Below are 25,538 nucleotides of genomic sequence, written 5' to 3' on the forward strand. Positions count from 1 at the left end.
AAAAACTATTTTAAAATCTAAAAATGATTTTAATTTAAATGTCTGAATAACATTAAAAAAAAATACTAAAACTATAAATATGCTACAGTCTGTCTTTAGTTTCTTATGAATATAGTCGTGTTTCAAGATGTGATAGTGGAAAAGAAACATAGGATAAACTAAAAACCATATATGAAGGAACATAGAAAGTGAAGAATGTGAAAATAAATATTCTCGTAGGAGAATATGAGTCACTCAAGATGGAGCCAAATTAATAGAGATGAATTTAAGATTCACAACTCTAGAATCTAAAGAATCTTGGAAGATCATATAGAAATGAAGAACTCATATAAAAAACTTATGAGAGCCATGCCATCTACATGAGATTCAAATCTCATATCAATCAACGAAGCTAAAGATTTATCTAACTACTCTTATGATGAATGTATAGGTTCGTTACTTACATATGAGATGAAGATCAAGTCGATGAATGATCGTACAAGTGGAGAGAAGAAAAACAAGTCCATTGTTTTGAAAGCCAAAGCAGGCATGATAGTGAATCTGAAAATGCTCTTCTTACCAAGCACTTCAAAAGAAATCCGCAACAAAGAAACAAGCAAAAGAAGTTTGTCAAAAAGAACTTCAACAAAGCAGAAAAGAAAGACACTTCACAAGATGTTACATGTCATGACTGTAACAAACCAGGCCACATCAAGCCATATTATCCAACAGTAAAAAGGTCATCTTAAAAGAAAGTAAGGAAGTTGCACAAATATCCTTCATGGCACTAGAACATCAAGAATAAAAATCGGGTGATGATGAAGAAATGTCAAATAAGGTAATTCTAAACTCTATCTCATTCAGAAATTGTTGATGCATATTGTGTACTCTATAATTTATCTCAAGAAACCATCTCTAAATATAAAAGATACAGAGAAAACTATATGGAGATGAAGAAAAATAATCTTGAATCTAAAAACAAGGTTAAATTTCTGGAAGAGGTAACAATAAAGATTGAAAATCTCGAAAGTAAATGTGAGAAACTTAACTTGAACTTTGAGAGGTTTACTCATGGAGAACGTACACTTCTCAAAAGAACTCGCGTGGATATCAATAATCAAGTTCAAGAAGAAACATTTAAAAACTCACAAGCACTATAGTTCAAGACATCATATTTCGAGAATGCATCACAAAAATAATTCTTCTCATAAGCATCAATTCATATTATTCTTATTCATCTAAGCTAAAAAGGAAAATTACACGTTTCTATTGCAACCATGATGGACATGTAATTCAAACATGTAGATACAACTTACAAGAATGGTATTTACATAAAAATGATTTGGGTCCAAAAAGAAACAAACCCAATGAAACTCTCTAAAGGACCCAAACTGAATTGGCTACAAAAAAGTTCTTAACTTATTTTGCAAGTATATTTAAGAAGCACACCTGGAATATAAAAAATAAAGGGTAATTCTAGTATATTGGAGATTATCTAAAAATCTCAATATGAAGTACGAGTTAGAGAACTCAAAAGGCGCTAAAACATCAATGAGTACAACAATGTAAGTGGATAAAGACGAAAAAGGTAAAAGTGTAGATAAATATCAAGGTGTGATTAGTTCTTTGCTCTATCTTATTGCTACTAGACCTGATATTCCATTCAATATTTTGTTTATGTGCAAGATTTCAAACTAACCCTGAAAAGATCCAAAGTCAAGGAGTGGTTTCATACCTTGGCTGTTGCATTTCAATTTATTGATTGCTCTCTAGAATCTTCATGACAATTTTCCTGGGGTTAGTGCTTTTGATTTCATAGAGATTGAACGGATCATATCTTTAGCGACTAGAAATACTAGTAATTGTGACCTCATTTACAGAATATGAAGCTTCTCCGATCATCGGAGATTTTTGAAAGCTGAATGCAGGTTGATTTGGAGAAGGAAGAGTGGCTGCACTATTCAACATTAGAGAAACTTTAGCAATATCTGGTCTATGCATTGCATCTTCTTGCACACATAACAGTCCAACATGGATGCACCTTAACACTTGATCAGCATCAAATGACTCTTTTAGAGATTTATCAACTGTCTCCACTACTCTATCTTCTTTCCACATCTCCCATACCTAAACAAATTATAGCATGATTGCATAAATCAATATGTTTTTCTTGTCACAGTAATTACTGAAATTGTAATGACCTCCACAAAGCACGTATCCAAAAGTTTAGTGACCATTAATATAATTCACTAGAAATTATCTACATCTTACATGTTGTAACATGCTTAGTGAATAATCCTCGAGATTGCGGTCATTGTTCTTCTTGCCAGTAATGATCTCCAACAATATAACCCCATAGCTGAACACATCTGATTTCATTGAAAATTTTCCAAACACCACATACTCTGGAGACATGTAACCACTTCAAAATAATTGTCAAAATATTCCTAAGCCTAAAAAAGAAATATCATTCTCGCTTCAGTATGCAAATTTACTTATGATAACTTGCTGGATCCGATTAGATGATCTCCACCGTAGTTACCTGCAAAACAGAACCGGAGACAGGATCTCCGGGAAATCTCTCCGACGATCAAGTCAGTTTTTGTAGGAGGGTTGGTAAATTGATAATCGTATTGCTGGAAAAAAATGAACGTACCTCCCCCTCTGGCCTTATGGCTTTTTATAAGTGTTCTGAAGTAACCGCCGAGGGCGGTTACTCCTTCTAGGCCACGTCCCTTACGTGGCAATAAACGTGTTTGAGTGGGAGTTTTAATGCTCCGTTTAGGATGTCGGGGCGGTTATTCGCTTTACCCGCTTCCTTTATTCGGAGCCCGTTTGATCTTGAACCATGGGTCTAAGTGTAGATTGGGCCCGTGTTTATGATTCGGCCCGTTTTGGCTTCGCGGATCATCACATGCCTCCCCTTTAGTTTGGCAAGAGCCCTTTAGGGTCTTTTCACATGTTATAGGGGACTCTTCGTCTTTGTCTGGATATTCGAAAGTTGTTCTTTCAAAATTCGAAAGTTGTTCTTTCCTTCTCCTGTCATTTCTTCTCCGGCGTCAACCCCTTAGTGTTCGTTCTTCTTTGTATTCTTTCCCACATGTAAGTTTTCCTTTCCGTTACTTGTAATTCGTTCGGCTCTTTACTTCTGTTCATTTTTCTTCATCAATATGTCGAACCTTGACCCCGATTTCGCACCGTTCGACGAAAATTACGTCCGCGAGGTGTCTCATGAGGTCGATGAGATGGTTGATGAAGCTTCAACCAGCTCTCCTGGGTCTGATTCCCATCCCGCCGACTTCCTCCACCTAGCGAATACAACCGATGAGGGTCTAGATTTTGACCCTAAGAAGTTGATTCCACCACCTGTCCCAACCCCCCGTTTATTACCGAAGAAGGACCGGTCAGGAAGCCTAGTTTGTCGCGAGACAATTGATGATTTGCGGGAGCAGTATCCTTGGCTTCAAGGTCTCGAGACCATCATTCCCGGGGAGGATAGAGGATCGGGCGATTACCCAAAGGGGTATTTCACCATTTTCGTCGCCCAGATTATCTGCGGTTTCACGTATCCGCTGGCGGATGAGATTGCTTCCGTCCTGGGCGGTTACGGAATCGCACCCGGTCAATTGCATCCCAATGGATGGGCCGACTTAACTCTAGATAAATTTCTGGCGGATTGTTTGGAGGTTCCCTTCTCGCTCAAAATTTTCTCCAAGCTTCATCATTTCAAGAGTTCGGCGGGGTATTTCACTTTCATCCGTCAGAGCGGTTACTATGGTTTCGATGAGAAGCTGAACAAGATCCGCGAGTGGGATCGATCTTACTTCTTTATCAAGTTTAATGAAGGGAATCCAAACTTCCTTCGCTGCTGGGGCCGGCCCAATGTAAAGAGTTTGAACTTCGGTTACCCTAGTGAGGAAGAATCCGCCGTTATAAAGTTCTTGAAGAGTACGCCTCCTTTTGTATGGACGTATGATCATGCCTTCCACATGCTAAGATGTCGAGTGGCGATTGCCTACCGCGAGGGAGATCGCGTTGTCTATATCCCTTATCGCGTTTTTGTTCAAGGTACTTTTCTTTTTTTCATTTCCAAGTTGATGATTTCTTTTAACCCTTTGCAGGGGTGATCCTTTATCTCAACTCGCTGCAGATCGGGAGGCGAAAGCTCTAGCAAGAAGGAAGAAGCGGATGGAGGGAACAACTTCTGTTGCAGGGGCGAATTCTCCTGTGGGGGCGGCTCCTTCTGTTGAGGCGGCTTCCCTTCCAATCGCTTCCGTTTCACAAGGTCCCACTTCTGTTTCTGAGGACCTTCCTTTAACTAGGAAGCGAAAGAATAATGCAGATACGGAGTCTTCTCGTCCCAGGAAGAAAAACACATCTGTATCTCTTACTGTTGGCGGTACACCCATATCTGCTTCATCAAAAGGAAAGAGCAGTACACCAATTCACGAGGTATCTTGATTTATTGTAATGTTTATTGTTCTTTATAAGCTATCTTCTGTTCTTCTGATCTCTTTCCTTATGCGTTCGCAGCCCATTCCCGATATTAGCGGGTGGTGGACTAGGACCTTTGGCATGGCCGTGAGTTTCTCCTGTAAGGACATTGTTTCTTCCATATGCAATGTCCTTGGGCGACTCCCCTCTGCTTCCCGCGTGCGAGAACAAGTACCGCTTCCTACTGCTATGGAGGGGATCGAGAAGCGCGCCATAGAGGTATATTGTTGTTTTGGGGGTAGAAGCTTGTCATTCCCTTTCGAGGATTTTGTGTCCATAGTAATCGCATGTTTTTATTCGCCCCTTTTTATTCGCGAGCCGTCTTATATGCAGATTATCAATTTCGCGGAGGGCGCTCTCCGAAGGGATGCTGAACGAGCCAAAGAGTTGGAGAACCTTGGTACTGCATTGGCGACTCAGAAGTCGCTTTATGATGATGTCCAAGGGAAGGTAAAGGCTCTTGAAGGCGCTTGTCAGAAGGCTATGAGCGAGAAGGAGGAAGCTCTCAAATCCCTCCAGGCTAAGTCCGACGAGCTGCAAAAGGTCCTTGATGATCTAAATTCATCCAAGGAGGCTCTGGAGATGCAAAAGAAGAGGGCTGAGGAGATTCTCGCTGAAGATGGTGCTCACATCTATTGGTATGGGGAGCGAATTCATGCCGCTTATGAGCATGGACATCCAGATCGAATACTTAACCGCCCCAAGGTTCCCATCCCTGAAAAGGATTTAACTGAGAAGTGGGACAAGCTGGAAGCCGAGGATGCTGATATGGATGAGGTACTCCTCTTAGATTGGCAGAGTTTTCAGGCCTCTCCAATTAGCTGCGAGATCCCTAATCAGAACGCGGAAGAAGAGGTACCACAAGGCGTTTCTCAGTCTGAGCAAGAGGTACCTCTCTCTGAAGTGGTTACTGATTCGAGGGTTGAGGATTCGCTTGAAGCAAATCCGCCCACTGGAGGAGATGAGGGAGCCGCTGAAGGCGAGGAGGGCAATAGGGGTGAAAGAGAGGAAGCTGTAGCGTAGTTTGATTTATATTTTGAACTGTTGTATGCAACAAACTGCCCGTATATATTAATTTTCTTTTACTTGCCGCTTTACCTACATGTGCGATTGTCGTTTTATTCCTTGTTGCCCCTTATTTTCATATGTTACCCTTGTCTTTTGCCGACTTCATCCTTGTAATTCTTTGTAGTTAGTTTCGTTTTCACTAGGGTGGCCATACCCTTTTTGCAATTTTTTGAGTACTCGTTTATTCGCTTAATTTTATGCCTTATCTTATGATTTTTCTTTCGAAAATAATCATAAGGTTAATCATAAGGTTTTGCGAGTGATGCGTAATCATGCATCCGCCTTTCTTTAATAGGCAACACATTTATGTGTTTTTAAGATTAACCATAAGGTTTTGCGAGTGATGCGTAATCATGCATCTGCCTTTCTTTAATAGGCAACACATTTATGTGTTTTTGTGATCATGTTGAAAAGGATCCGCATTCGGACGTAGTATATTGAATAAATGTAATAATTGAATACCTTTATTGATAAAGAAAAAAGGCTTCTTATTACATGGGTACATAAACTGCGTGGGATCAAAGCCTCATTAAAACCTTTTATCAGAAAACCCATTGGGAAAAACTCATAAAAGGAAAAGAGTACTCGTCATTTCCTTGAACTACTCAGCCTGTTTATATAGGCGTAGATTCTCTAGATTCCAGGTGCGCGGGAGCTTTTTGCCGCTCATTTCTTCTATTTCAAAAGTTGATGGTCCTAGCTTCTTGGATACTTTGTATGGTCTGATCCAGTTGACGCCTAATTTGCCTTTGCCTTCTCTGGATTGTATTTTATCCGCTTTTTTCAAGACCAAGTCGTTCTCGTTGATTATCACTTTTCGCACCCTTCTATCATGATATTTCTTGATTCTATTGCGGTACACTGCCATTTGCATGTAAGCTTTTTCCCTTCGTTCTTCAACAGAATCCAATGCATCCCTAATATTGATAGGATTTTGTGTGTCGCAATAATAAATTATCCGATCTGTAGGCGACTTGATTTCAACAGGCAGGACCGCTTCGGCTCCATAAACCAGTGAGAAAGGTGTTTCGCCCGTTGCTGCTTTTACAGAAGTTCTGTATGCCCATAGCATATGGGGTATCTCATCCGCCCAACCTGTTTTTTTATCACCTAGCCGCTTCTTGATTCCCTTAATCATGGCCCTGTTGGTAACCTCTGTCATACCATTCGATTGAGGATGATTTACAGAAGAAAAATGATTCTTGATTCCCATGCTTTCGCAGTATGTTTTGAATTTGACACAGTTGAACTGGGTGCCATTGTCGGTTATAAGCTTTTGTGGGATTCCGAATCGCATGATAATGTTCTCTCGTAAGAACTCGATCATTCGCTCAGGTGTTTGAGCGGTTACTGCCTCTGCTTCTACCCATTTGCTGAAGTGGTCAACTGCGACTATCAAGTACTTCCTTTTCTTTGTCGTTTCTGGGAATGGGCCCACTATATCGATTCCCCATGTTGCGAATGGCCATGCCGTCATTATAGTGATTTGTTCGGCTCCGGGAACATGCTTTTCATTCGCATGGATTTGACAGCTGCGACATTCCGCAACCATCTTCTGGGAATCCTCCACCACCTTGGGCCAGTAATATCCCATCAACTTAACCTTTCTTGCCAACGCCGCCGAGGCTTCATGTGCGCCACAAATTCCTTCATGTAGTTCTCGCAGCACGTAGTCTCCTTCATTGCGGTTAATGCATTTCAACCATGGACATGTATACGATTTTCGATACAAAGTTCCATCTCGAATTGAGTATCTCGCTGACTGCCCAATTAGCTTTCTGGCTAAGCTTTTATCAACCGGCAAATCTCCCTGTTCCAAATATTGGCGAATGGGCATCCGCCAATCTTCATCATCTACCAGTTCTTCGATGACCATAATCTGATCGACTTCGAACGCTGGTGCCGATCTTATCTCCAAATCGCATGCTTTTTGACTCCATGGTTCTCTACTCGCCGCTGCTTTTGCCAATGTGTCAGCCTTTGTGTTTTGGCCCCGCGGAACATGCACCATTTCCCAAACGACTCCCTTGCGTGTTAACTCCTGCGTCAATCTGCCGACCTCTTTATGGTATTTCACCAGATCCTCCTGTTTCACCAGATAATTTTTTGTGATCTGATTTATCATGAGTTTAGAATCGCTGTAGATTACCACTCTTTCTGGCGTAAGTTCATTAAGCAACTTCAATCCGCATATCATTGCCTCATACTCTGCGGCGTTATTGGTAGTTTCGAAAGTTAACTTTGCCGCATAGTACAGGCGAATAACCTCCGGGCCTTTGATGACGACTCCCAGTCCAGCTCCATCTGTGGATAATGCCCCATCTGTGAACATGCTCCACTCTTCTTTTTGTGCCTTTGGACATTCGTCATCATCCCACGTGAACTCATTCACGAAATCGGCGAGTACTTGACTCTTTAGTGCTGGTCTTCCTTCATAGCGAATGTCGAATTCTCCTAAGCGAATTGACCATTCCATCAATCGGCCGGATGCGTCAGGTTTCTGCAGTACCTTTCGCATTGGAATACCAGTTCTCACAATGATAGTATGCGCCTGAAAGTATGGTTTTAATCTAGCCGCCGTGGTTATCACCGCGAGGGCCATTTTGTCTAACTTCGAATACCGGAGTTCTGCATCCTTCAAGACTTTGCTCACATAGTAGACTGGATATTGTTGTCCTTCTTCTTCTCGAACCATCACAGTGCATATCGCCATACTGGTGACGGATACATAAAGAAATAAATCTTCTCCATCCTCCGGCCTGCTCATTAAGGGCGGATAACATAGTAATCGTTTTATACCCTCAAATGCCTCTTGACAATCCGACGTCCATTCAAAGGACTTAGATTTTTTGATGGCATTGTAGAAAGGTAGACATCTCCTAGCTGAGCATGATATGAATCGCCCTAATGCCACCAACCACCCATTCAGTCTCTGTACTTCTCTTATGTTCCTCGGTGTTTTCATCTCCATCACCGCTTTTACTTTCTCCGGATTCGCCTCAACTCCCTTGCCGCTAACAATGAAACCCAGGAATTTTCCTGCTCTTGCTCCAAACGTGCATTTTTCTGGGTTCAATTTGAGGCCATATTTGATCAGCACTTCCAGGATTTCTTTAATATCCTGCGGGTGGTCTTGCATCTTCTTGCTTTTAATGATCATATCATCTACGTAGATCGAGAAGTTCTCGCCTGACTTGTCTGAAAATATCTTGTTCATCATCCGCTGATATGTTGCTCCTGCGTTTTTCAGTCCAAAGGGCATCACCTTGAAGCAATAAGTTGCCTGATGAGTTATAAATGATGTCTTGATTTCATCCGCCTTCTCCATGGGTATCTGATGGTAACTGGATTTTACGTCGGTGAACGATAAAGCTTCAAATCCTGCCGTCCCATCTACCAATATATCAATGTTAGGTAGCAGATACATATCATTCGGACAAGCTTTATTCAGATCTTTGAAGTCGACGCACATTCGGTACGTTCCATTTGGCTTTTTGACTAGCACCACATTAGCTAGCCACTCCGGATAGGTGACTTCTCGAATTGCATCTGATTTTAGCAAATCCGCCACAGCTTTTTCAATCGCCTTCTGCCTTTCTGGAGCGTGTCCTCTTTTTTTTTGTCGCACTAGGGTTGCACCTTTGTCCACATTCAAACGATGGGTTGCTATGTCTGGACTTATTCCTTTCAGCACTTCATTTGGAGCTGCGAATGCCGACTCGCATTGGATCAACACCTCGGTAATGGCTTTCTTCGTTTCTTCTGGGAGTCCTGCCGCTATTCGTACGTTCTTGTCATTTGAGATGGCGAATAGTTCCGTTTCTCCCAACGCTTCCGCCGGCAACTTCTCATCAACCTTATCCTCTTCATCTGGTCTTGGTTCAAGTGACAATGTATAGGCTTGTTGAGATACAAGTTGATCACCTTCCACTATGACTCGCCCTTGGTGTGTTGGCAAATGTAACGTCAAATGCTTCATTGAGATGAGCGATTCCGTTTCCGATAGGAACGGACGCCCCAGAATTATGTTGTAGGCCAATGGGAGATCAATAATTGCGAATTCTAGATCACCTCGCCATTTTAGATTCTTATCACCCATTTCTGCCTCCAGCACCACCTGTCCACTTGTTTGAGATGATTGACCTCCAAAACCAGTTACATCCATGAACGTATGTTCCACTCGTTCGTCATTAATTCCCAGCTTGTTGAATGCAGTCCGAGTAATAACATTACAAGAACTGCCTGTATCAATAAGGACCCGCTTAACGTCCCATCCTTCTACGGCCATTGTAATCACCAAAGCATCCGCATGTGGCTCCGTGATTCGCGCAAATGAGTAATTGAGGGCATCCCCCCTATGTGTGTTGCTTTTTCGCTGTTCACGGCGAGCCCTTTTTGTTGGAGGCTCATAGATCCTGCCTGCTATCACGTTTATCACCCCTTTTTTCTGCTTCTTTTCTGGCCTTGCATCCACTTCATGCGGGAGCGTTGTTTTCTCGTCACTCGCCTCTTTTCTTACGAATTGACTCAGTTTGCCTCTCTCGATCAGCTTTTCAATCTCCTTCTTCAATTCATAGCAATCGTTTGTGTCATGGCCATTCAATCTGTGGAACCTGCAATATTTGTTAGGATATCTCCCCAAATTGGTTCGTCCCTTGGCCTCAGGAAACTGCACATCCTTTTTCAGGGGGCTTTTCTCAATCCAAAGTAGCACCTCATGACGAGTCGTGTTCAATGGTGTTTGGTATCCCCCCTCTTGAAAGGAACGATTGCCCTTTCGAACAAAATTATCCTTGTAATGTGTTTGGTTTTGATGCCGTCGACCATCTGAAGTGTGTCTAGCCGCCTCCCGTTCTCGCCTTGTTTGAGCTCTATGCTCCCTGTTAACGTCGTCCACTTCCATGAATTCTTTTGCTATCTTCATGAGTTCAGCCACGGTGCGTGGCTTGTTCCGGATGATTTCCTCCCGTATGCTCCAATCTGTGGTTCCATCTGCCATGATATTGCGAATGCTCACTATATCCGGGTTCTGTAACCGCACCAGAATATCATTAAATGCGACAACAAATTCCCTTAGGGAATTATAATTTCTCTGTTTGATCTCCTTCAGCTGCCTATCCGTCACATCCGCTGCTTTACAGCCCACGAACTTTGCACAGAAATCATGACTGTATTGATTCCAGTTGTGAATGGATTTAGTAGGTAAAGACCGAAACCAATCAGATGCCGCTCCGCCCAAAGTGGTCGAGAATAATCTGCAAATTATGCTTTCACTCGCTCCTGCGACATCCATTAATTCTCTATAGTTCCTGACATGTGCTTCAGGATCAGAATTTGGGTCCCCATAGTATTTAGGTATCGCTGGCGCTTTTATCCTGTGATCTGGAATAAATTCCCGCAACGATGGAGCAAAGGGCGAATCGCTCTGCACCTCTACTCTCGCCCTAGGTGTGTACCCCATTCGCTCCATCATACTCCGCAGTTGATCTTCCAATTCAATATGGGGTATTCGCCGATCCTCTTCCATCCGCTGCTGGTGAACTCTAGGTGGCATCCACCCGCCAATTGGTGTTGAAAGTTGTTCCCGCCGTGGTTCTAGCCGCCGTCCAGTTATAGGATCAAAGTTCCAAGTGTGCTCCTGTCCAGACGTATTCGCCCCAGATGTCATCAACTCTGAATATCCATGAACAAAGGGATCCGTTTGTCGTAGCGGAAGGATTCCTGACATTCCCAGCGTCGGTTGGGATGTTTGCCAGGTCGGATGGATCGTCATACTAGGATCGTGATACGAGTAGTTGCCTGGGTGGCTGTGTGGGTTCATGGGACTACTCTGACCTATCTGATTTGGCTCTCGAGATGGCTGCGGAAGCGCAGATATGGTGGCAGTAGTCGATGGTTGTGTGGAGATGACAACAGGTTGTTGAGGAGCAGACGCCACGACGTTATTGTGATCAGCGATTGCAGTTAGCAAACTAATCATTCGATCCCCCGCCGCTTGGCTCATATTTGAAGCCAAGACTTGTCCTGCCATTTGGACGAAATCGCTATTGGACATCTCCATCTCAGTTTGCACTTGGACTTCCAATAATGGACTCAATTGTCCCGAAGGGTTCGTCGAGCTAGGCACCATAGGTTGTGTACTCGCAGGCTGCGAATTCGCAGTCCGTGGACCCCTTGAGTTCATACTAGTTGATCTGGTTGTAACGCCGGTCGTTCGTGATGGTTCTGACATGTTCTTTGTGTACCTTTAACCAAATGTTGGTAAAAAAGGTCCACGCTCACCGCACCAATGATAACTTGCTGGATCCGATTAGATGATCTCCACCGTAGTTACCTGCAAAACAGAACCGGAGACAGGATCTCCGGAAAAACTCTCCGATGATCAAGTCAGTTTTTGTAGGAGGGTTGGTAAATTGATAATCGTATTGCTGGAAAAAAATGAACGTACCTCCCCCTCTGGCCTTATGGCTTTTTATAAGTGTTCTGAAGTAACCGCCGAGGGCGGTTACTCCTTCTAGGCCACGTCCCTTACGTGACAATAAACGTGTTTGAGTGGGAGTTTTAATGCTCCGTTTAGGATGTCGGGGCGGTTATTCGCTTTACCCGCTTCCTTTATTCGGAGCCCGTTTGATCTTGGACCATGGGTCTAAGTGTAGATTGGACCCGTGTTTATGATTCGGCCCGTTTTGGCTTCGCGGATCATCAACTTACTATGTTCCAACAACTCTTTTGGTCCTTTCTTGGATTTGGTCACTTGTAAATATTCTAGCTGCACCAAAATCTGCAATTTTAGGATTCATATCTGAATCCAGTAGAATATTGCTAGTTTTAAGATCTCTGTGGATTACTCTCAATCTTGAGTGTTCGTGTAGATACAAAATTCCACGAGCAATCCCGACAATAATATGGAAACGTTTTGTCCAAGTGAGGATAGACCTTCTACTTTCATCTGCAACAGAGTTTTAGATAATGCTTCAATTAGTTAACTAATGAAATATTGCAGTAAAAGAAACAACAAGGGCGAACATACCAAAAAGAAATGAATCCAAACTTTTGTTTGACAAGTATTCATAAATCAACATTGGTTCTTCGCCTTCGATGCAGCATCCTAAAAGTTTGACAAGATTCACATGTTGAAGCTTTGCAATTAAGGTAACTTCATTCTTAAATTCATCTATTCCTTGCTTGGAATCTTTGGATAGTCTCTTCACTGCAACCTCTAGTCCATTTGTCAAACAACCCTGATATTATATTCAGAAGAGTAATTCACATCAAGTAAGAGAAAGAAAGCAGGAGAGAGAGAATATGACATCAAACAGAGCTCAACCTTATAAACTGAGCCAAAGCCACCTTGTCCAAGTTTGTTAGCTGGAGAAAAATTGTTAGTTGCAGCAACTAAGGTCCGAAGGCTGAAAAGTGCTACATCCGGATGAGACCTACTAACTCCGACTTCATTCCCTACTGGGGCATCCGTATGGTTGTTTGGATCACTTATAGCATCAAGCCATCTTCTGTTCCATTTCACTGTCCTCAAACAAAATGAAAACAAATGTTTATTCTGAGTCTAAGGAACATTTGGTTGTTTCAAGCAAATTAATGAACATAGGTGGTTTATTTCTCACCCCTTTTTCGTTTCTTTTTGAACCACACAAAGGCGAAAACGATGAGAACAATCCATGCTGAAACAACAGATAACAGTAAAATGGTTTTTGGCTCCAACTCAACAGAACTCCTTGACTTTGGAACCTCATTAGCTGCATAAGTATTGGAAAGGTACTGATGAACAAAACAATAATGCATAGGTATTAAAGACGCAAGGCTCAGGCGTGCCTGAGCCACACAAGGTGCACTAAGGAAAATTAGAATCATTAACATATAAAATCATAAATAACAAGTAGCATTTCTAAAATGCAATAAATAGTCAAATATTAACTCATATCCAATTATCTGTAATCTTAATCAGAAAATGTGTGAAATAAATTCAGAATTAACTACTAGCTCTTCATAATCATAATTCATAATAAAAACTTCTAAATCTAACTACTAAAGCTCATAAGTCAATTAACTAATAGTCTAATAACTACTTTTCATCAAGAATAAAGTCTCTGTCCATGATATTTCTGAACTCTTCAAAATGGAGCAGTGTTATTATTATTGTTCTTTGCAATATTTCTGTCGTCCAAATATTTAATTACGGTTGTAGATCATATAGATAGGAAAAGGAGGAGATCAGACATCCTATTTTTAACTTGAAATACTAAAAGACACTGCGAAGCTTCTAAATTTGTGCCTAAGCCTGCCTCCAACAAGGCACTAGGCTCAGAAAGGCACACTCAGGCGCAAGCTTCTTGAACAGAGCCCGCCCTTTGGCTTCTCAGACGACATGCCTAGAGCCTAGCGCCTTTTGAGCCAGGCGCGATTTTGATAACTATGAGACAGAGCTTTTTCAAAACCGAAGGACAGGACAGGGAAGCATATATATATGAAGAGGGTCTCCTAGCCCAAAACTGCCTAGCATTACAGTGCTTTCCTCTTAAACTTATTTTCTTAATTATAAATCGAAGTGCTTACGTTGGTCAATCCAGGAACCATTTTTCAGGTTCAAAGGAGCAAACCCTCAAGGAGATCAATTGAGTCATCATTGGGGTAAGCATGGTTCAGGGTGAAACTGAGAAACCATATTCAACAAACACAATAATTCAGTTTCTTAGAAAAATCACTATTGGTTTTGATTCTGTTCAGTTTTCAACTCGTGACTCGAAATTTGAATCGTGACTCGACCTACCAATATGATAATTCACAGTAATGAACATATGAATTTGTGAAATGATAAGAACAATAATTACCAAATTCAATTGCATCAACACGAACATGTAGATCATATCCCTCTTTTGGATAATCTGCTGTGTCATTTAGTTCTCCATACCAAGCTAAACAACCAGTCCCTTCCCCAGGAATATCAATGCTTGAATATGCTGTACACGAACAATTTTTCTTGCATTCCTTTTGACACTCCATATGATTCATGCTCATACTCACCCAAATTGCTGCTTTAGTATCAGGAAGCTTGACACTTTCCACTTTCACAAATCCTTCCCCATGCTGACACACTGATGAAGAATGTAGCCGTTTTCTTACACACCCATCTGATCCATCTCTCAGAGTATGCCAATCACCAGCTGATTTGGGTTCATAACCAGGCAAACAATTGCATTCGAATCCACGGTTAACCACCCCTGGATCACACTTGCCATAGGTGCCACATCGTCCATATGCCTCACATTTATATTTTGGTGCTGACCGGATTTCTTTCCATTCTCCCCCATTGTTTTCATCCCATATTAGAAGCTTCTGAATTCCTGAAAAGTCCAACTTTGCTCTTGCAATCACAGAAGCTTCAGCCACAAAGTTTAGGTACGCCTCATCTTGAATTTTTATTAAATTGAAGGTCAGAACATCCCTAAATATTCTCAAAGGCCATGGTGTGCCTCGCCAGAAACAATTCTTACGCTTGCAGAGAAAGACTTGTGGTGATCCTGTTGGGTTCAATTCGATCGAGTACTCTCCTGTTCCTGGATCATCTTCTGACCTCCATGATGAAAGGAAGCTGTGAGTACCTGTTTTCCAATTGATGCCCATTTTCATTCCTGGAAGCAAAGTATCTGTAGGATGATCAAAACTTTGCCACACAATCTTCTTACTCCTATTTTCTAACAAAACCAAGTTCCCAGAATCTAAGAGCTGAGCTACACAAGCTTCTGCCACATCCACCGAGATATTGGTAGACCATGTTGGAACTTTTTGGCTATATAAAATGAGATTTCCATAATTGCTAATTGATAAAAGACCAGAGGAGCCATTAATTGGATTGTTCCTATTTGCTACCCACACTACTGTTTGCTCTCGAAGTTTATGGAACCTGTATGAATGTGATTTGAAATTCAACATTCAAATTAAATTGTGTTGAATTTTGAACACAAGCCATACAATTTTGTCAAAGTTCACATTAGTCTTTTTCCCTTTGTTCACATGTAATTTTCGACTTTGATTTCTTCCATTCACATCCCAAAATTTTCTTATAAATACCATGCATTGGCATAGGTTTGTGCATCCTAGCAATTGATATTAGATTGCTAGTTTTGAGTGATATTCTCTAAGAGAGAATTGTGAGGTTTTGGGTGTATTGGGGTTAAGGGTTTTGAGTGTTATTTTCTTCATTCTTTTGTACCACTTTTGTCTCTCTAGTGGAATAATTTTCGGTCTCCTTCGCCCGTGGACTAGGCACACCGCCGAACCACGTAAATCCTTGTGTCATTTACTTTATTGTTCTTCTTTTATTTTGTTGTCAATTTATTTACCCAAATTAAATATTTCGTTCCGCTGCGGGGTTTTCCCTAACAAATTGGTATCAGAGCCAATTAATATTTATTTTGGGATCTACTATGGCGACAACAAAATTTGATATCGAGAAGTATGATCGTACTATCAGCTTTGCCTTATGGCAAGTCAAGATGAAAGCTATTTTGACACAGAACGGGTGTTAGCAGACGAGTTACCTCCCACGGTAACAAAGGAAAAGAAACAAGAAATGGAGGAGAAAGCTCTAGCTGCCATTCAGTTATGCTTGTCAAACGAGGTTCTGCGTGAAGTCATCCATGAGAAGACTCCTAAAGGCTTATGGGAGAAACTTGAGTCTCTCTACATGTCCAAAAACCTCACCAGCAAGCTTGTTGTGAAACATCGTCTTCACATGCTCAATATGGCGGAAGGTACATCCCTAAAGTCACACCTTGATAATTTTAGTTCCATTTTGCTGGATCTGGAAAATTTAGATATTAAATATGAAGAAGAAGATAAAGCTCTTATGTTGTTACGATCTTTACCGCCGTCTTTCAAAAATTTCCGGGAGACCATGATCTACAGTAAAAGCACTCTAACTGTAGATGAGGTTAAAGGGTGTCTATTTTCAAAAGATCTGATAGACAAAGAGCTTTCTGGTGATAGAAATGGCCCTGCAGAAAGTCTGGTTGTTAGAGGGAGATCTTCTACAAAAGATCCCAGCAGCAGCAACAACAACAATCGATCGAGATCAAAATCAAAATCTAGATACAGTAATGTGACATGCAATTACTGTAAAAAGAAAGGGCACATCAAAGCTGAATGTTTCAAGCTACAGAAGAAAAATAAAGAAAAGGTTCATAAAGAAGACAATCATGCTGACGCCAGTGTTGCTGAAGATGAAGTAGATTGCGAAGTCTATGCCGTGTCCGACGATGGTGCTAGATCTGGACAAGGGTGGATCCTTGACTCTGCTTGCTCATTTCACATTTGCCTTCACAGAGATTGGTTCTCCTCTTATGAATCAGTAAACAGAGGAGTTGTGTTAATGGGAAATGATTCTCCTTGTAAAGTTGTTGGTATTGGTACCGTCAAAATCAAAATGCATGATGGTGTTGTCAGAACCTTGACAGATGTACGGTATGTTCCTGACATGAAGAAAAACCTTATCTCTTTATCTGCTTTAGATGACAATAATTGCAGATTTTCTGGTGGAGATGGAGTCTTGAAGGTTTTGAAAGGTGCTCTAGTCGTAATGAAAGCCAGAAAAGTTGGAAGATTGTAAGTGTTACAAGGTTCAACAGCCACGGGTGTTGCTGCAGTTTCCTCTTCCATGCCAGAGTCAGACATTACCAAATTGTGGCACATGAGGCTCGGCCACATGAGTGAGAAAGGCTTGTCCATGTTAAGTCAACGAGGTCTCCTTTGTGGTCAACATACGTCCAAGTTGGAGTTTTGTGAGCATTGCATTTTTGGCAAACACAAACGAGTCAGTTTCAACACTGGTGTTCACCAAACAAAATGCACTTTGGATTATATCCATTCCGATCTATGGGGGCCTGCACGTGTTCCTTCAAAAGGTGGTGCTCGATATATGCTTACCTTCATTGATGATTACTCCAGGAAGGTTTGGGCTTATTTCTTGAAGCAGAAAAATGAGGCCTTTGCCACTTTCAAGCAATGGAAAGCCTTGGTGGAAAACCAGACGAGTAAGAAGATTAAGCGTCTCCGCACTGATAATGGTCTAGAATTTTGCAATGATGAATTCAACACATTTTGTAAAGATATGGGCATCTCTAGACATCTCACAGTTCCAGGAACACCACAACAAAATGGTGTAGCTGAGCGGATGAACAGAACTCTATTGGAAAAGGTTCGTTGTATGTTATCAAATTCTGGCTTATCTCAAGACTTTTGGGCTGAAGCAGCTTTAACAGCTTGTCATTTAGTGAATCGTTCTCCGTCTGCTTCAATTAATTGTAAAACTCCTGAAGAGGTATGGTCTGGAAAACCCGCTGATTATTCTGATTTGAGGATTTTTGGATGTCCTGTTTATGTTCATGTGAATGATGGAAAGTTGGAGCCCAGATCTAAAAAGGGCATTTTTCTCGGCTATCCTCCTGGTGTAAAGGGATATAAAGTTTGGCTTCTTGATCCTAAGTCACCAAAATCTGTAATCAGTAGAAATGTTGTATTTAATGAATCTGTCATGCTTAATCCAAAGGAGTCTTCAGTCACTTCTAACACCAAGATACAGAATTCTGATAAGCAGGTGGAGATTCAAGTTGAGGTGGAGAATTCATTCTCTCCATTGAATGAACAATTGTTAGAGTCTACCGAAGTAGAAGAATCTACAGCAATTGAAGAGGAGCATCTAGTTGCTAGAAGCAGGCCAGAAAGAGAAAGAAAACAGCCTCTAAGGTTAGCAGATTATGTCACTTTTGCCGGTGTTGCTGCACAAGAGACTGAAGGAGTTGGCGATCCTTCAACATATTCAGAAGCTATGTCCGGTGATGATTCTGGAAAATGGTTGATAGCCATGCAAGAGGAGGTGGAATCTCTTCACAAAAATAAAACGTGGGAATTGGTGAAACCGCCAAAGAACAAGAAGATTGTCGGTTGTAAATGGGTCTTCAAACGAAAAGATGGCATTCCGGGCGTTGAAGATGCTCAATACAAGGCACGATTGGTAGCCAAGGGCTATAGTCAGGTACAAGGAGTTGATTTTAATGATGTTTTCTCTCCTGTTGTTAAACATAGCTCTATTCGTGTTTTGCTTGCATTGGTTGCTATAAATGATTTGGAGTTGGAACAACTCGATGTCAAAACTGCCTTCTTACATGGAGAACTTGAGAAGAAAATCTATATGCAACAACCTGAAGGTTTTGAAATCGAAGGCAAAGAAGACCATGTTTGCTTGTTGCGGAAATCACTATATGGGTTAAAGCAGTCTCCTCGACAGGGGTATAAGCGGTTTGATTCCTTTATGATTGGGCATGGTTATTTTAGGAGCCAATATGATAGTTGTGTTTATTTCACAAAACTTCTAAATGGCTCATTTGTTTATTTGTTACTCTATGTTAATGATATGCTTATTGCTGCCAAGGATATGTCTGATATCAACAGATTGAAAGCAGAGCTGAGTAGTGAATTCGAGATGAAAGATTTGGGAGCTGCCAAGAAGATTCTTGGTATGGAGATCTATAGAGATAGAGCTGCAGGAACACTTTGTTTAACTCAGAGAAGTTTTGTTGAAAAAGTGTTGGAGCGATTTGGCATGAAAAATGCTAAACTTGTAAGTACTCCACTTGCTGCTCATTTCAGAATTTCTGATGATATGTGTCCACAGTCTAAAAAGGATATTGAATATATGTCACATGTACCTTACTCTAGTGCGGTTGGTAGTATCATGTACGCGATGGTTTGTACTCGTCCTGACATTTCACATGCAGTTAGTGTAGTCAGTAGATATATGTCTAATCCTGGTAAAGATCATTGGAATGCTGTGAAATGGATTCTGAGATATTTAAGGGGTACTACTAATGCTTGTTTAAAATTTGGAAGGAGTGAGAATATGGTGGCAGGTTATGTTGATTCAGACTATGCAGGTGATCTTGACAGAAGAAGATCCATTACAGGTTATGTGTTTACTCTTGGTAGCAGTGCCATCAGTTGGAAAGCTACTTTACAGCCTACAGTTGCATTGTCCACTACAGAAGCAGAATATATGGCTGTAGTTGAAGCTGTAAAAGAAGCTATTTGGCTACGAGGCTTAGTTGGTGAGCTCAGTTCAAATTTGCAGAAGATTGTCGTTCACTGTGATAGCCAGAGTGCTATATATTTGACGAAGGATCAGATGTTTCATGAAAGAACGAAACACATTGATGTGAAGTACCATTTTATTCGAGATGTTATTTCTGAAGGAAATATTACAATTAGTAAAATTGGTACTGCAGATAATCCAACCGACATGATGACGAAGCCTCTTCCAACGACTAAGTTCAAGCATTGCTTGAACTTGATTGGTATTAGCAATAAGTGAGCTAGCCCGAAAGGGCATTACGGCGAAGGAAGACCTTTGGTGAAATTTCAAATCAAGGTGGAGATTTGTATGAATGTGATTTGAAATTCAACATTCAAATTAAATTGTGTTGAATTTTGAACACAAGCCATACAACTTTGTCAAAGTTCACATTAGTCTTTTTCCCTTTGTTCACATGTAATTTTCGACTTTGATTTCTTCCATTCACATCCCAAAATTTTCTTATAAATACCATGCATTGGCATAGGTTTGTGCATCCTAGCAATTGATATTAGATTGCTAGTTTTGAGTGATATTCTCTAAGAGAGAATTGTGAGGTTTTGGGTGTATTGGGGTTAAGGGTTTTGAGTGTTATTTTCTTTATTCTTTTGTACCACTTTTGTCTCTCTAGTGGAATAATTTTCGGTCTTCTTCGCTCGTGGACTAGGCACACCGCCGAACCACGTAAATCCTTGTGTCATTTACTTTATTGTTCTTCTTTTATTTTGTTGTCAATTTATTTACCCAAATTAAATATTTCGTTCCGCTGCGGGGTTTTCCCTAACAGAACCAGATACCAAGATATCTAAACTTAGAATTGCCGGGGCTAAAAAATCCTAAAGCAAAATTGTTTTGTTTAGAGATTAAAAGCTGACCATCTTGAAAGGTCTGATTTATAGTTATGGTGTCCTTGCAAGAACATAACAAGAAATGGAAAAGGAAAGAACTCACAAACAATTGTCGAGAATTCATAGCCCAGCCAGTCTTCAATAAACTCAACTTTTCTGTTGTAATTTGGGCGTCCTAGAAAAAACCTTGGTTTTGCTGACAATTAAAGTCTTCAATTAAAGAGCGCGCTTTGAACAAAAGTGAAACTGAGCTCCTCTGATTGTGACATTTCATCAAACATATGGACTGCAATAAACCCAAGAGTTCACTTGCAATGTATTTCTTTGGATTATTAGGTTTGAAGGAATGAAAGGGAAAGAAGAGAAGTTTGTGTATTTGTTGATTGATTGGGTTTCTGCGTTTGCTAGTGTTCATACTTGCTGTTGTTTTCTTTGGTTTTCTGGATTTGTTTGTTATACTTGTTTTGGTGATATAATATTCCTATTTTCATTACAAAAATGTACTTGAAAAATGAAGTACGTGCCTTTTTTTTAATTGACAAAAATGTTTGAATGGACATTACATTCGTTTGGTCCTTAAATTAAAGCTTCAAATTCAATTAGAACTCTAAACTATCAAAATCATCAATCAAATCCCTAAATTAAGTAAAAATCATTAATTGAGTTCTCATAAAATCGGAAATTGTACTATTTGATATAGACTGTAATAATATCTATGTTTGTTTAAAATGCGTTTGGAGAAAAAGGTCTGAAACTATTCAATCGAATGATTTTCGACGAGACTTCAATTGAAGATTTTTGTTTAGAATATGGACTCAATTGATAATTTTTAGCTAGTTTAGGGATCTAATTGATGATTTTGATAGTTTAGAGTCATAATTGACTTTGAAACTAATTTAGGGAGCCAAATAAGTGTTATCCCAATTATTTACTAGTGTGTCTTCTTTCATTACAAAATTTTTGGCAGAATTATAACAGTTTGTAGAAAAATATTACATCTTGAAAAGTATAAGGCAAAAGAATTATATTTGGTTGAAAAGTAAAATATTACAACATAGAAAAATAATTTTATGTATTTCTTTATGTCATAAGAAAGTATTTGTCTATAAATAATTTAAATCATATAATCTAATATTATATTTTTTTTTATTTTCAGCTAAAGTTTATATATTATAAAAATAAAAAACATTTAAAATAAAAAATGGTAAAAATATGAAAAGAAAAAAAAGCGAAATACGAAAAAAGGGAAATACGAAAAACATAAAAAAGTGAAAAAAGAAAAGTGAGAAATATAAAATGTGAAAAATGGAAAAATATGAAAAATATAAAAATATATGAAAAGGTAAAAATGATAGAAAGGAAAAACGTGAAAAATGAAAGAAATAGTAAAAATAAAAAATGTAAAAATATGAAAAACGGAAAAAACAAAAAAAGAGAGTAAAATACGGAAAAATTAAAAAACATGAAAACAAAAAAACGTAAAAAATAAGAAAAACAGTAAAACTTGTTTTCTTTCTAGTTTTTATGTTTCCCCCTATTTTCCATGTTTTTATGTTTTTTTTTCGTTTTTATATTTCTCAAGTTTTTTATTTTTTCATTCTTTTCCATTTTATGCCTTTTTTTTGTTTATTCACATTTTTTTCTTGTTTTTCACATTTTTCTATTTTTACCGTCTTTTTCACGATTTTCTATTTATAATTTTTTAGGTTAATTATATATAGATGCCTTGTGGTTTCACCGATTTGCAGATAGGTACGTGTGATTTTTTTTATAAACACAATCCTCTTGTTTGTAAAATTTTGCTAATGCAATCCCGTGGTTTGCAAAATTTTGCATCACTTTCTCAGAATTTGGATGTAACGACCTTGAAATGACAATTTTCAAAAGTTAATGATATTTTAAACCACTTTAATTCTTCAACTTTTTAGGTTCAAGGTCATTTATGTGTTGTTTTTTTATGAACGAGAAATTTAATGTTTAGAGAGAGAAAACCCCATAAATGATGATTTTGAAAAGTAAAAAATATGTTTCCATAGTAAATATGTTACTAAATAACTTTAACTTTTGAAAATTTTCATTTTGAGGTCATTATCTGCCAAATTTGGCAAAGTATAAAAATGTAAAATTTTGCAACCACATGGTTGCGTTTGCGAAAAAAATATCACAGGTATCTAAATCGGCGAAACCACAGAAAATTCCACATTTTTCATTTTTTTTTTCGTTTTTCATATTTTTCACTTTCTTCCCATTTTTTCATGTTTTTACTGATTTAAGGTTTTTCCCCTTTTCACCTTTTTTTTCCGCTTTTCACGTTTTTCACATTTTCACGTTATCTTTTCCGCTTTCCCTTTTTTTTTACTGTTTTTCACAATTTTCTATTTTTTTATTTTTTTATTGTTTTTTCATTTTTCACATTTTCGTGTTTTACTGTTTTCACTTTTTTCCATATCACGTTTTCCCATTTTTGCTTTTTTTACCGTATGTTTTCATTTTCTTCATTTTTTACATTCTATTTTTTTCACATTTTTTGCCCATTTTTTAAGTTTTTTTTTTCCGCTTTCCACATTTTTTTAATGTATTCCTTTTTAGAAAGTGTAAAACATTTTTCTTAAATTCTTTATATTTTTCCCTCTTTAGTAAAATGATAATTCCCACAAATTGCTCTCTCCCTCGAAGAATCACGACGAGCGCCTCCTCCTTTTCTTCTCTTCTATTCTTTCCCATTTTCTGTCAAATTCTCGTAAGAAGCTTCAAACCTTACTCTTTTGTAGATCTACTTTGGGGAGGAAGAAGGAAGTTCCTTCTTCATCCTCCAACCGGGTTAGGTTTTCTGTATTTTTTGTTATATTTTCTTTTTAGTCAGTGTTTGTATATTTTATCGGGTCTCTTTATCCGTTTGAATTGTACATGCTCTCTATTATCTTGTTATTTATATCCTTTTCGGATATAGCAAGAGCGAAAACAGTTTATTTTGTACGTGGATTAATAGATCTACGTGGTTGCAACAAAAGAAAAGACTCAGATTAGAATGTTCAGAATGAGCTAAATGATGAAGATTTGATTGGTGATACTTTTATGCGGATTTGGATTTCCATGAAGCATATGTTTTATTGTTTTTGTGTATGTTTTATATATTTTATGTTTTTTGCTCTTTGTAGTTGTTTTCGTCCCTTTGTAGATTTTGTGAGGTTTTTTTCATTACCTATTTCTTGTTGTACTTGTACTTTTCCTATTTAATGGAATTATAAGCATTTTCATAAAAAAAAACATGATATTTCCCGTTGCCTTAGGCTCCGTTTGTTTGCCGAAAAATATTGTGTGAGAAAATATTTTTCTAATTTTTCAATATTTATTTACTTAGGAAAATAAGTAAACAAAAATTTTTGTGGTGAAGCTCTTAGCCTGTTGGTTGAGAGCTTACCTATGACCCTAGAGGTCATGGGTTCGTATCACATCCGGGTGGGGTGGGTTGAGGGTTTTTTCCTTTCTCTTTAATGTAATCTTCCTTTCTTTAATATAAGTGCATTGCGCACAACTTTAAAAAAAAAAAAGATAAACAAAAATTTTTAGTTTAGTTAACAGAAAAATATATGAATAAAGTGGAAAAGATATTTTACTATTTTAAAAAGTGTAAATCAATTTTTTTATATACAAAAAGTAAAACATTTTTCTATAACTTTTTCATGTTTACTGATTTTGTAGCCAAAGACCTAAAAATATATTATTTTTTAACTTTTACTCAATATTTTTCAAATCGCAATATTTTCCAACAAACAAATGAGGCCTTATTATCCTAAGTAAACAAACAATGGAAAATCAAGAAAATATTTTCCGAATTGGTGCAATAATATGCCTTCATTTTTTTTCTTTTTAATCTTTTTGTTAATAGAGATTTGAGCTTGAGTTTGCTCTATTATAAATAGAGAAGTTCTAGATTATTTTTAGGGTATAGTTCAAAAAAAACCCATGTGCTTTCATTTTTTGTCAAATTAGTATCTGTAATTTTTTTTTTTCTAAACACGGATGAAAGTTTTTGGTTTGTGACCAGAAGATTATTGAGGTTTTTCGTTTTACTAAAACAAGAACCTCAAAATTAAAATGAGCATTGGTGTAACCCCTTCCCGGGTCACATTAAAACACACACAAACCCAAACATTTATCATAATTACACATAAAGAGCAACATGCCCAGTCCTTTAGCCTGGAAAGGTCCGTTTTTTACACCGTTACTTAACGTTTTTAAGGACGCCGCTTGGCGGGTCCCTTCTGGTGCATGTGTTATTTTATTTATTAGCCTTTTTTATTATGTTTTTAGACTAATTCGATATATCAGAGTCGCCACCCGAGATTAATATCCAGGAATATAAAAATTAGATGACATATGAGCTCACACTATGTCATCTCTTCAGAGTTAGGTTCGTGAATTATACATTAATGGCCTGATTAATAAAATTGTAGACTTGTCTTCCGTTAAAATACCAAATATTTCTAAGTCGTTTTTAGGTTATACACATTCACCACACAAATTACGGAAAACGATAAATAAATTCGGAAATATAAATTACATCACAATTTAATATCCAAATCCTATACATTTGATCTAGCTCTAAACAAATCTATTAAACCTACAAAATAAATAAACGTTAGCTGCGTGATATTGGGACCCGTCTTCGAAATTACACTACGACGCCAGACTCTATAAAATAGGACTCAAATAAATCCTACAATTTTAGCATGTCGACATGGTAATTAAAACCGTGATCTATATCTACCTATCTCTAATGGGTTAATTTTATTCCTGAACTACCCGTTATCATGTGATTAATTAAATATTTTTAAAAACCATTTTAGAGAGTATCTAACCTATTGGAATTAAGAAATAAATTACAACTATAAACCTACTTCTAGTCCTAAGAAAAACAGAAGCTTTAAGTTTTAATGTTATCCTAACCTAATAATATTTTATGAACTAAGTAAAAGAGAGTCACAAATATAGTTCTAATCTTAAAA

At 38.6% G+C, this 25,538-nt stretch overlaps 1 protein-coding gene across 1 annotated transcript; it reads right to left on the minus strand.

The window, feature by feature from the left end:
- Positions 1–1,554: 1,554 nt before the first annotated feature.
- LOC136235586 (G-type lectin S-receptor-like serine/threonine-protein kinase At1g11410) lies at positions 1,555–20,953 on the minus strand. Its single transcript, XM_066025376.1, has 9 exons — positions 20,472–20,953; positions 15,159–15,460; positions 14,388–14,900; positions 13,157–13,295; positions 12,869–13,067; positions 12,572–12,782; positions 12,253–12,490; positions 2,251–2,401; positions 1,555–2,106 (listed from the first exon to the last, which is right to left on the minus strand). The coding sequence occupies exons 1-9, from the start codon at positions 20,651–20,653 to the stop codon at positions 1,819–1,821; spliced, it is 2,223 nt and encodes a 740-aa protein (XP_065881448.1). The 5' UTR covers positions 20,654–20,953; the 3' UTR covers positions 1,555–1,818.
- Positions 20,954–25,538: the final 4,585 nt, after the last annotated feature.

The sequence above is a fragment of the Euphorbia lathyris genome, chromosome 7 (assembly GCF_963576675.1).
Source record: "Euphorbia lathyris chromosome 7, ddEupLath1.1, whole genome shotgun sequence".
NCBI classification, from domain to species: Eukaryota; Viridiplantae; Streptophyta; class Magnoliopsida; order Malpighiales; family Euphorbiaceae; genus Euphorbia; species Euphorbia lathyris.